Below are 12871 nucleotides of genomic sequence, written 5' to 3'. Positions count from 1 at the left end.
TGTTGTGTGTTTCTCATACATTTAAAAAAAAGCTTGTGGAAAATGGAAAAATGGAAAATGGAGAAAATTGAGTTTAGAGCTGTTATTAAACATTTTAATATAAAAGGGTTAACAGCAAAGGAAATAAAAAATGAGTTGGATTTAGTTCACGGCATATCTGCTCCTTCACTTGCAACTATTTATAACTGGTTAAATGAATTTAAACGTGGTCGTACATCAACAAAGAATGAACCACGCTCAGGACGTCCTGTAGAGGTGACTACACCAGAAATGATCAATAAAATCCACGATATGGTGTTAAGTGACCGAAGATTAAAGTTGAGTGAGATAATTGAGGTTACAGGGATCTCAAAAGGTAGCGTCATTTCTATTTTACATGACAAATTGGGCATGAAAAAAATTTCTGCAAGATGGGTGCCGCGTTTGCTCACAGTCGACAATAAACGCAATAGGGTGGTGGCCTCTAAAGCCCTGTTGTCGCTCATGCAACGCAATCCGGATGAATTTTTTCGTCGCTTTGTGACTGTAGATGAAACATGGATACACCGCTATACTCCCGAGACGAAAGAACAGTCAAAGCAGTGGATTGCGAAAGGCGAACCATGTCCAAAGAAGGCGAAAACCGTAAAATCAGCTGGTAAGGTTATGGCTACTGTATTTTGGGATGCACGTGGAATTATTTTCGTTGACTATTTGGAAAAAGGAAAAACAATAACAGGGGATTATTATGCATCTTTATTGGACCAGCTAAAAAACAAAATTGAAGAAAAACGGCCTCATTTAAACAGGAAAAAAATCCTCTTTCATCAGGACAATGCCCGTGTTCACACATGTTTACGATCAATGGCTAAAATTGAAGAATTGAAGCTCGAATCGGTCGACCACCCACCGTATTCGCCAGATTTAGCCTCCAGTGACTTTTTCCTTTTCCCAAACTTAAAAAAATGGCTAAGTGGACAACGTTTATTTTCAAATGAAGAAGTCATCGATCGGACAAATGCTTATTTTGAGGACCTTCCGAAAACTTATTTTTCTGACGGTTTAAAAAAAATTGAGAAACGTCTAACCAAGTGTATTGAGCTCCAAGGAGATTATGTTGAGAAATAAAAAAAAAATACAAAAATAAAAACTGTTTTAGTGCTTTTTTCTAAGGAATTATTGACCCACCCTCGTATTATAAAATAATAATAGGTTATCACATCAGTCATCACAATATTAAAAATAAAATAGTATTTGAGTTACTGCCATCTTTTGATAAATTTTATAAACTTTAAAATCATATTGACAAACTATCTCATATACATATAGATGGCAGTATAAAAAATAATACCTACAAAACAGAATCCAAAGATTATTATATTTTAATATGTACAAAAATCCAAAGACACTGGGTGTAAGTACACGTCAAGTGACGAAATTACAAGACAAATAGTATTTTTTGAGACACCATTAATAGAGGAAACAATATTAAATGCTTTAGGATGTAATCCAGTTCCTAGTAATACGGTGGCCGCGCGGCTTAAGCGTTGGACTATAACGCCGTGAAACCCAGGTTCGAATCCTGAGTCTGGCAAGTACACATATTGTTTTTCAATTTGTGGGTGTCAGGGTATGGACCAATAGGTTGGGCAAGTGGATGACATCCATTTCTTGTATAAAACAAAATCTGTTAATACAAACCTCTACTCTGTGGAGGCCCAAATGATCCTATTAGGATCGGACACGGTCGAAAGAAAAAAAAAAGTAATTATACGTCTACAACTTCTATCACTAGATGTCACCAGTAACTATTACACTCCACATTCGATACAATGATAGAAACAATGTTAATAAGAAAGTCTTCTAAAACGAAGAATGGTTTTGACATAATATATTACTACATACCAAGAATATCAAATATTGATTTCTTACAGCAATTAAAATGTTCAGAATTGATTTACTTACTTCATCCATATATTCATTTTAAATTCATTTTAATTGAATATATTATTATGTATGTAATCAAGTATTGCAAAAAATTGTAATCTAATTCTATACAATTTAATTTTCAGGGTTCGCCGTATTCATTACGATATGTTTACTCATTGGAGCTACCGACTCATATCCTAACAAGAACATCAACACCACAATCAACCAAAATGTCACACAAAATAGTCAAGAGCCCTCGACGACTATTGACAAACCTCAAATCAAAGACAATAACGTATTTCGCTTTATGCCAAAAAATATTACAGGGAGATACCAAACGGTAAATGTGACTAGTACTCCAAAGCCTACTGCAAATAATTTGAATAATACTCAATCAACAGAAACCACTCCTAGTATAAGTAACAAAATTCACGGTAGAGGAACCGTTAAATATTTCTCCACTAGACCTCCATTCAAACCGAAGATTCCTATGAGAAGGAATATTACTCTTCTTCGAACTCAAGCGTCAGAAAGATCTAGTGTTACGGTGCCTCTGTCAAAAGAAATTGTCAATGAAACTACCACTTTGAAAGATGGCATAAAATCATTTACTCCGAAACCTGTTAAAGATATTCTTAATTCTAAACGAAATATAAACAATGTTACTCCAAAATCGGAAAGAGAAACCGTTACTTATAAATTAAGTAAAGAAATTATTACTCCAAAACCGGTTAAAGAAATTTTATCAAAGAATAAAGATACCGAAGCCAAGTCAAGTAAAGAAACTGTAAATATGAAGATAAATAGAGGGAACTTTACCTCTAAAATAATTAAGAATCTTCTTGCACCTAAAGTGAATGAGAAAATTATTGAAAACACATCAGCTGAAGATGAGGACAACAGTGATGTTACAGAAAAAACTTCTAAAAAACCGAGGGATAGATCGGAAGACAGTAAATCATTGAATGCAGATTTTAATATAGACAAATACACGTCACCAGAATTCCACGATATAAATAATGTATATTCTCAAGCTGTTTCTCCGGATGTTGAACATTATATCGTGCCCGAAAACGCCGCAAACTATTATGTAACAGTAGATACGGGTTCTTATATGGATGTTCAACGTCGTTTTTTTGCAGCAACGAACGTCCTGACAACACCGCAAACCGTGCGATTCGATAAACGATATAAAGAAGTATCAGACGGTATTCGACAGAACTTGGCGGACGCAGAATATTTTGCCGAAGAGGCTACAACTGAACCCGCTGACGCATCCAAAGAAGTCGACTTCCAAGAGCTTCTATCCAGATCTCCCAATAATAATTCGCAAGTCATGTATAAAAACACTAAAGAGTTGATATTATCAGATTCTCAAAACGCCTTAACGAATCGTAGAGATTATATGGACTCGAATGGCACGAAGATATTCTATGAGATGTCTATGGTGTCTACGGAGAACTATGAACAAAAATCGTCAACAATCAGATCTACACTGTTGCCGAATAGTAATGATAATTCTGACCAAAATGAGATTACAACACAGGCAACGGTGTCATCGAATAAAATAGCTAAGTTTTCTTTACTGGATGATAAACCTACCAAAATCGAGCCGAGCGTTGAAAACAGAAGGGTTGATCATCTAAAGAGTAACGAGACAAGAAAGGCCTTTTTGACCACAACAAGAATGAGAGCGCACACTACTCCAAAACCTAGAATAAGAATATCATTGAAAAATAATCGAATCGAGCAAAATACGTCAAGTCCGATTTCGACGACTACTGAATCTTCATCAAAGTCTCCGGACATGGTTAAATTATTCCCATTCAGACGACGAACAACACTGACGACGGCTTCTTCAAAAATCGATCCCGTGTTACAAGACACCAGTCCGTTTAAATTAGTCGGTCATACCAAATCCGACTCGGAGAATTCGATACCGACATTGAGGAAGAGAGGAAGCGTCAAGTATTACGAGTCGCCCGACAATTTGACATCGAAGACTGATGACCTCTCGTCAGAGTTAACCATCCCGCCGACGGCCACCGCTTGGGCTCTCATCACCCTCAAAGATACGCCTGTGGTCAAGAAACAGAATGCTACATTATCGGGGTCTTCTCTGCCTTTACAAATTGAGACATCTATCAAGGCTGAAGATGACTTGCAAAAGCTCGACAAATCTACAGGTACCTATTGATTCTATTTACATAAACCTATTAAGTATTGACGTTTACCGATAATCATTTACGGAAATAAAAAAATTTACTTGGCGGCCGAGGTACATTCCATATAGCAAGAAAGTTAGCCATATAACTAAACATACATAACTTGAAAACACCTCAGATAATATATAGGGGAGAGCAGGTAGGATTCGTACACTTTTTACTCTAAGCCGTATAAAAACAAAACTGTAAGATATTTTAAAATAACTTCAATGCTGCTATATATCCAATATATTTGGCTTTAATAATAGTGAAGTGTAGTTTAGATACAAATCAGCTTGGCGAAGCTACGGTAACTTTTCTGAAAAATGGAAAACGTACGAAACTACCCCACACGTGGGGTAGCTTCGTACCAGTGACGTCCCGTGGGGGTAGGCAGATTGAGCGTCGCTTGGGGGCGGCAGATACTCGAAGGGCGGCAAATCGAGGAGAATCATTTGGTATTATATAGAAATAGCTACCTAAACTTAGTTATATTATAACCAGAGCTTTGGAGATGTTTTGTTCCGGATGCTTTTTTTTATTATTATTCAGTCGGTACTCGCAGCGATTTTAGTATGATGTCACCACGCTCAGCTAGAGATTTTTTTATTTTATTTTTGACTGCTCGGTTTCGTATACAAATGCTAATAAACTTGGCGCCTATACACATTATGAATATTTTTATAAATGTAAAACATCACAAACGAATAATAAATCAGTCATAATAATATAATGTCATTTAAATCAGACTAAAGAGTTCCTTTCATAACAGTGGTAGGTATACTGCGCAAAAACCAATAATTATGTCGCGCCATAGTTATTAAAAGAAAATAATATTATATATGAGTATTATATCAACGTTGGTAACGAAACAAGGAGAATTTATGGTAGAGATTTATAGGTAGGTAGGTACATACCGTATTTTTTAATTTATCCAAATATTTTTGCCAGTCATTCGCGAGATTTAAAAGTTGCCGGATGTACCTATTGCAAATAGATACATATTCATAATGATTATTAATCCTTATTGACATTTAACATAATCAATTAGTATTCGTGCATATAATAGGTATTTACGTTAAGTACCATCTAATTGTATTAAAAATGTACCATATTTATCGTGCTGTGAATACAATACTGTGCAATACCTTCTTTTAAGTCGTTTTTTTTGTAAACATATTTTTTGCTGATAATAGTGTGGATTTGTAGTTTATTTCAATCATCAACGGTTGAATGTTGAGACCATTAATTAATAGTGTATTTATGATTAAATTTAGGTTTATATTAAAAAAATAATGAGGAAAATTATTTTGTTTACATGTTGTAGGGTACAATAATAGCATAGAAAAAATGGTGTGAAAATAATACATCTGCGTAGGTATTACTAAATGATACAAACCAAATGTGTCAGACATAGGTATTAACCAAATGGCATCTCAGACTCTGGTGATTTGGGTAAGTGTCTAACTAATATTATATTTATTCGCTTATTTATTTATTGATATCTAAATTTAATTTTGTATGTTTCAGCTTAGTGGTAGGTGTATATTTTATTAGTAATGTATCCAAACCATGGCCCCCAGAAGGGGGGGGCTGACAGGGCTCTAACCTGGGGCTCGGGCTCGATAAGTGAGATAAACACTTATCACAAATTTGCTCTAATAGCAAAAAATTCGCCTGCGGCGCTATTTTCCTTAAATAATGATATTATTTAAAATTATATGGTTACACAATACAATTTATAATTGTGTAGCGATACTCAAAAACTCCACAATTCAAGTGTATGTATTAAAATATACAAAAAAACACTAAATATACACATCAATTTTAACGCGTACACCATTTGGAAAACATTACTGTAGAGCGTCACACTGCTTTTATCCTTAGCGATAGGTAGGGGGGGGGCAAAAATCCTAACATGGGGCCTGCTTCAGGATGAGGGGGCCATGCTTCATACAACACATTTCTTAGATATTGGAGTAATGAAAGGATGATAAAAAAATGGGGCGGCATTTTGACGCTGCCTAGGGGCGGCATTTTGTCTAGGGACGTCACTGCTTCGTACATAGTGTGGGGCACATTCGTACATAATGGGGAACCTTCGTACAGTCAAAGAAAATGCTATTTATTCAATGTAATATAATCATGTATTGAGATCAAAGCTAACACAGAATCAGCCTTCATGTAATAATAATTAACAGTTATTGTTTTTAAAGTGCTTATAACTACTTAGTCATAAAAACATAACACTTTTATTTATTTTTTTGTTAATAAAGGAGCGAATAAATCAACATTATAAAATGTACCATTAGAGTAATAGGTCTTAATCTTATGTATGTAATAGTTGTACTATCCAACATTATACATAGATAGGTCTTTTTCGAAGCTAAATATTATCCGGGCTGTTCTTGCTGTAAAAGCAGATTTTGATAGCGGGAAAACACATACCACATCTGATATGTAAACTGTTCCTTCATCTTTGGTAGTGGGAAAGACAAATTTTCAGGTATGAGGCTTCTTCCTCAAAAATGAAACTTTGTATTCAACGGGACTATATTTTTTAAGCACCTGTCCAAGATAATATAAAACCGTCTTTGTTTTCTTGAACTCTACTATCACAAAGCGTTCTTCTTTGATGTTCTCTGACGTAACTGGAGTTTCATTCTCAGTATCCGATCCTTCAGACGTCTCTTCGATGGGAGAACAAGAACTTTCTCATAAACTCATATTAGCCTCATCCTCACAATCAGTTTCATCCTGACTGTCAGTCTTTACAGTTTTATTTTGCCTCTTTGGTTTAGTTGTCCCTGAAGTTTTCTTCTGTCTCTTTGTTTTGGTTCTTGTATCTGACAGTAAATGTAATGCTCGCTTCATCTCTTTAGCCCTTTGTTTCCTCTCTTGCTCTTGCTTCTTCAACTTTTTTGCTTTTTCTATTTCTTCTAGTCTATTTTTTTTCAGGGGTATCTGTATATTATATTCTCGATTTTCCTGGTAGTTTTCCTTTCTTCGACTTTTTTAACGCATTTCTGTCCACTGTGGGATAGGGCCGGATAATTTCTGGAGTTATTAATCCTACAGTTGATGAAGATGCAGGCGCAGTTGTAGGTGATAGCAAGGAGGGTGATACTGGCGCTGAGCTCCATGAAAGATCTTGTCGAGTAATCTCTGTTTCTGCAGGTAGAGTTTCTGGCACATCGGCATCTTGGCCCGCTGTAGAAGTTGATTGTCCACCTTACGTGGATTCTAACGGCTGCATCTTGCATCATTGCATCTTCATCAACGTCTCCTGTTCTTGTCCCCCTTTTCACATATATTCGCGGCATGGTTCTGTAACAATAATATTTTTGGTGAACAATCTTTCTACTGCCACGCAGTTAGGAATGGGGAGTATTCGTACAGTACGAATCTACCCCACTCATAACTGCACGAAGGTACCCCAAACCGAGAAATCAACAAATTAATTGAAAATAAAAATAACCGCTATAGTTAGCCTAAAATGACTATTTACATATTAAACGAAGTTATTACTTCATAAACTATACTAAGTCACTTATAACATTCGTGCAAAACTTATAACAGTTAAGCGTGTTCAAAAGTGAATACAAAAAATACTTACGTAGAGCGAAAACACGTATCGGCGTGCTCCGTCGAAGCTGTTGGCCGCACTGATGCCCTGCCCCGCGGTTACACTATGCGTATGAGCGGGAGTCACACACAAAAACGCGAGCATGCCAATGAATTGGATAGTGAAGATATCGCCACTGTACGAATGCTCCCTGTGTACGAATCCTACCTGCTCTCCCCTACCCACTAGAAAAAATCATATTTGAAAAAAAATATGAAACTCAACTGGATTTCAACCTGTATAACTGGTGTCGATATATCTGAGATGTTTTCAAGTTATGTATGTTCAATATATGGAATGTTACATTCTCAAAATCTTGTGAATTATTCATTGAATAAAAAAAATGGTTTATTAAAAATTGGTAGCAAGTTCAAGTAGACGCTATAACTAAAATATTTGGTGAGAGCCAGGCGTTGGTTTGTTATTAAGGTAATTAATATTCCTTGATTTAATACAGAAAAACAGATAGTATAGTACGACAACATCTTTTTGGCTACGTGTTAAAACTGTGAACTAACATGCTCCGCCCATTTTTAACCGCACTCTATTATAAACTAACAAGCTCCTCCCATTTGGTAGACAACAGCGCCTAGAAGCGTAGCCAAGAAGATGTTGTCGTACAATAAATAATAACGCAATTTGATAAGCATTTTCATGTATAATCTACTAGTTTAAATTGTCATAATTAGATTGGAGGCTCGTAGCATAATTGGTTAATATACAGATTGGCCACACCAATTGGTTATACATTTTTTCAAATATGAGTTTTTCTAGTGTGTATACATCTGAGGTGTTTTCAAGCTATGTATGTTCAATATATTATGGAATGTTACATTCTCAAAATCTTGTGAATTATTCATTCAATAAAAGAAATGGTTTATATAACTAAACATTTAATTCCATACAAATCCAGTTCCAAATGTTGTTGAGTAATACGGTTAACACGTCTAAAGCGTCGATGACATTGAGCTACTTTACAAGCTACAAGCCAGCGAATTTACAGTCTGCTTGTAAACTTGCCAAGTGTCATCATCGAACTAGCTAACAAGCAGATTGTAAACAATCTACCAAGAAAAGTTGAAAGCCGGGCTACTTTACTCGGTACTCGCTGGCGTGTGGGCCGATCTGCGCCTGCGCAGTAGAGCGATAGTGGCAAACCTGCTGGTAAAAAAACGAACTACGAACTACTAACGAGCGAGTGGAAGGTTTTGTGTGTCATCATCAGAATCCCACTAGCTGACTTGCCCGCTTTTAAACTCGCCGACTAGCAGGTTGTAAAGTAGCTCAGTGTCATCGACGCTTTACTTGATTGGAATCAAGTAAGACGTATTGTGCTAACAATTATTATAGACAATAATGCCTTGTTTATGGCATTGCTTCGAGTAATATCCATGTTTTTTCGGAGCAATGAAAATAACAGAAAAGTGTTATCATTAACTATTTAGAATAGCCCTGCAGGCATGTTCAACTCATCGACTGGTCGATCACATGATGGATTTAGTCGATCGCACCACAGTCATGAAAATGTAAAAACTATGGAGGTAGACTGTTAAGATCTGACATAAATAGAGCACACTAAACTTTCTCAGTCATACTTTTTTTTTTTCATTGTGAACTAAGACTATAAATTGCAGATAGTGTTGGTTATATTTTGAAATTCAATTAAACCCTACGTAATCCAAGCCATAATAGATGAAACGGCAAATAATTTTCAACTGTATGTAGAACGAAATTACGGCCGCGCTGTCATTCGGAGAGCGATAGTCAAGGCGTCTGCACGTCGATTCGTTTTGTCATGTCGTCGGATGAAAATATTCTTAAATCGTGTAGATGACTAAAATACTTTACGTATGTACTTAAAACAGAAAACATGTCAATGAATATACTATTATTATTACGAATATAATGATAAACATAACATAAAAAGGATGCATGTTGAACTTTTATGACAAATTATATTTCGTTCGGCTTCCGTCATTTGCACCCGCGACATGCATTCCGCGCATCGCCTAGTCACGATCTTTTGAGACCATGCCTCAGCTGGGGTATAGCCTTAATGAAGTAACACCACCTATGATATTATGTATTCTTAATTCAATGAAAACAAATAAGTATAACTGAAAAACTGTGCAATATTTTTGTCGGATCGCCCATATCACACTAAGACTATTATGGTTTGGTTTTACTTTTTTACCATATCCAACCTTAATAAGATCATATGGGCCTCCACAGAGTGGAGGTTTGTATTAACAGATTTTTGTTTTTACGAGAAATAAATGTTAGTCACTTGCTCGACATATTAGAACCATACTCTAACTCCAAACACAAATTAAAAAACAATATGTGTATTTGCCAGACCCAGGTTTCGAACCTGGGACCCACAGCATTATAAGCCGCTCGCTAGTTTCAGTTCAATGAAAACAAATACGTATGACTGACAAGCCTTAACAGCCTACCTCCACCCTTCTCCACTGTTAGATTGTGCACGTTGTATTGCTTTGATTCATTCGGCACCACTCCCATTCTTTCACTTCACCCACCTAAACTATTTAGCCTTTCGTATGATATAATATATTTATAATTCTCTCTTTCAGAAGCCAACATACCAATGTCTGACAGTCCATCCGCGGGCGAGAATTTATCAACAGTTACTTTAACAAGAATATTATCGGCTCTGAATAATAACAGCACAACGGAGACAGTAGAAAAGAAAGCTTCCTTCAACCAAGTCACCAGTCCCAGTAACAACAACTATGTAACGGCTTTACTCGATAGCTCCAATGATAATATAAATAAAACAAATGGTATCATAAAAGAAGCAACCGTTGACGATTTCCTCGACAGCTCTCTGTTTGAATCGATCACAAAGTTTCCCAGCACCGTTACAACTCCCGTTTATGAACGTGACACATCTGCACCTCCAGACTTCATTTCAGAAGATGATTATTACGGAACAACAGGCGACGATATTGGAGACTTTTCAACGTTCAGTTCGAAAGACGCTTTCTCGAACGGGCCTCATTCCAGGTATACTACTACCCACGAGGACGTAACGAGCCGAAGCTCAACGGATGACGATGATTTCTTCAGCAATATGGATTTGACGACTTACATGAGTAAACCGTATGCTCAGAAAACCACAATTACAACAGGCGATAATTTAAAAGAGTCGACAACTTTACAAGACATTACTACAACTGATATAATTACAACAGCAGATACGCCAACACATACTTCATATAAATTTAAAAAGATTACATCAAATTATTCGGTACGTTTTGATACGACAGACGGTGATAATGACGATGATGAATTTTTAGGTATTTCTACGACAGATATTCCGACTACTACACAAGAAGCTACTACAACTATTCCATACAGTTTCTCTTTGACTACGACAAACGTGTATACTACTGATAAATCAACAGATGACGCGACAACTAAAAGTATTACAAACAGAATTACAACAACTATAATTAATGATGATGTTACATCTACGATGGTTCCTGATACTACAACGTTGGAAATTATTACTGAAAATAATTTGCAAAGTAACGTGCCAACGACAACAGTCGTCGACGATATAACAGACTTTACTTTTAGCTCGTCGTATACTACTGAAAAAGATGGTACGACAACGTTAATGTCGAAGTCTAATTCTCCAGATATATCTAATTCTGTCGATATAACTACAATGGCCATTAAGACAAGCACACAAGATATGGACGCAGCGTCGACTCATTATTACGGCACCACTAACAGTAATACAGATTATATCACTTCTCCCAGTACGACAGTAACGCAGACATCTCCTTTAGAAGACGTTACACTGAAACCTACGACACATAATAGCATTGTGACCGAAACGAACAATCACAGCTTAATGACGTCTGAGGAGATATTGGATTCACGGGAAACAACAACAACTGATGAAGACGATACTAATTCACCGACAGACACCGAAGACAATAATGAAGATCCTGATGCAAAAAATATCGACAGTAACGAAGTAACCAAGACGATAATACTGGATAACGAAAAATCAGAGAGCGATATTACAAAATCTCTTTCATCAGACACTACAAACAATGAATTACCCAGTACAAACTTCAAGCCGAAAGAGCACGACTTGACAACGGCGTCAGCAAGCAGCCCGGGACAAAATATTGAAGTTATTAACCCAGAGTCAGTTCCGAATTCCGTTGAAAGCCTGCCTCGTCAGACGACTGTCTCTTACACAGATGATCTAGGTGGGCAGGAAGGCGCTGAAGATAGTTCTGGTGCTATTGCAGCTATCGCAATCAGTGTGATTGGAGTCATCGCTCTCATTCTGCTGGTCGGGATTCTGGTAAGAATTATTTTAAACTATCATTATTTGAATAACTTGGACAGTATGTATGAACGAGACGGAAAATATTACTATTAATCGTTTCGATGGGCGCCAATTAACTTTGGCAAAATTTGATTTCAATTTTATTTCAGACATGTTTAAATGGTGTAATTTGGTATATGGGTTAATAGATTTTAAATGCTCATCCCATTATACTGTTCAGCTCATGTCTTATGTTCCCTTTAGGTGATATCCTTTTCCCAACTTTAGTAGAAATGTTTTATGTGTTATTATTCTGTCTGTTTCATAGTTTCACAGTTTCTTAACCGTGGTCCGGTTTTTGGGTGGGCCACAAAAATTTTCTGCAGTTAAATAGTTACCTAGAAACCAAACATTTAAAGTGGGGTTGTATTTCAACAATTGTTTCAAAAATAGGTTAAATATAAATATTTATTATTTCATTCCAATGTTGATGGTCCGCAAAACATTTTTTGATTTTTTTGTGATCGCGGATGTAAAAAGGTTAAGAGCATACTTCAGTGAAACGGCAAATAATCTTCAACTATAGGTGCGACGAAATTTCAGACTGGCTAACAATCGGAGAGCGAAATTCGAGCTGTGAACACGTCAATTTGTTTTGTGATGGCGACGGGGGAATTAATACTTAAATCGTGTAAAGATGACTAAAAAACGTTACCCATTTACTTGAAAAAGAAAACATGTCAATGAATATATTATTATTATTAATAATAGAACAATAAACATAACATTAAATGGACGCATGTTGACTTTTTATGACAAATT

At 36.2% G+C, this 12871-nt stretch overlaps 1 protein-coding gene across 1 annotated transcript in view; it reads left to right on the top strand.

Moving 5' to 3' along the window:
• Positions 1-12871, top strand: part of LOC147072903 (uncharacterized) — a 206490-nt gene that overhangs the window by 140091 nt on the left and 53528 nt on the right. Inside the window, exons 4-5 of the mRNA XM_085945872.1 lie at positions 2052-4094; positions 10332-12085. Of these exons, the coding sequence (XP_085801998.1) occupies positions 2052-4094; positions 10332-12085 (3797 nt within the window). The remainder of the gene's footprint in view (positions 1-2051; positions 4095-10331; positions 12086-12871) is intronic.

The sequence above is a fragment of the Rhyacophila brunnea genome, unplaced genomic scaffold, assembly GCF_057557595.1.
Source record: "Rhyacophila brunnea isolate RB1 unplaced genomic scaffold, BYU_Rbru_1.0 scaffold_19, whole genome shotgun sequence".
Lineage (NCBI taxonomy): Eukaryota > Metazoa > Arthropoda > Insecta > Trichoptera > Rhyacophilidae > Rhyacophila > Rhyacophila brunnea.
The sequence above is the reverse complement of the archived record's forward strand: the minus strand, read 5'-3'. Positions and strand labels throughout refer to the sequence as shown.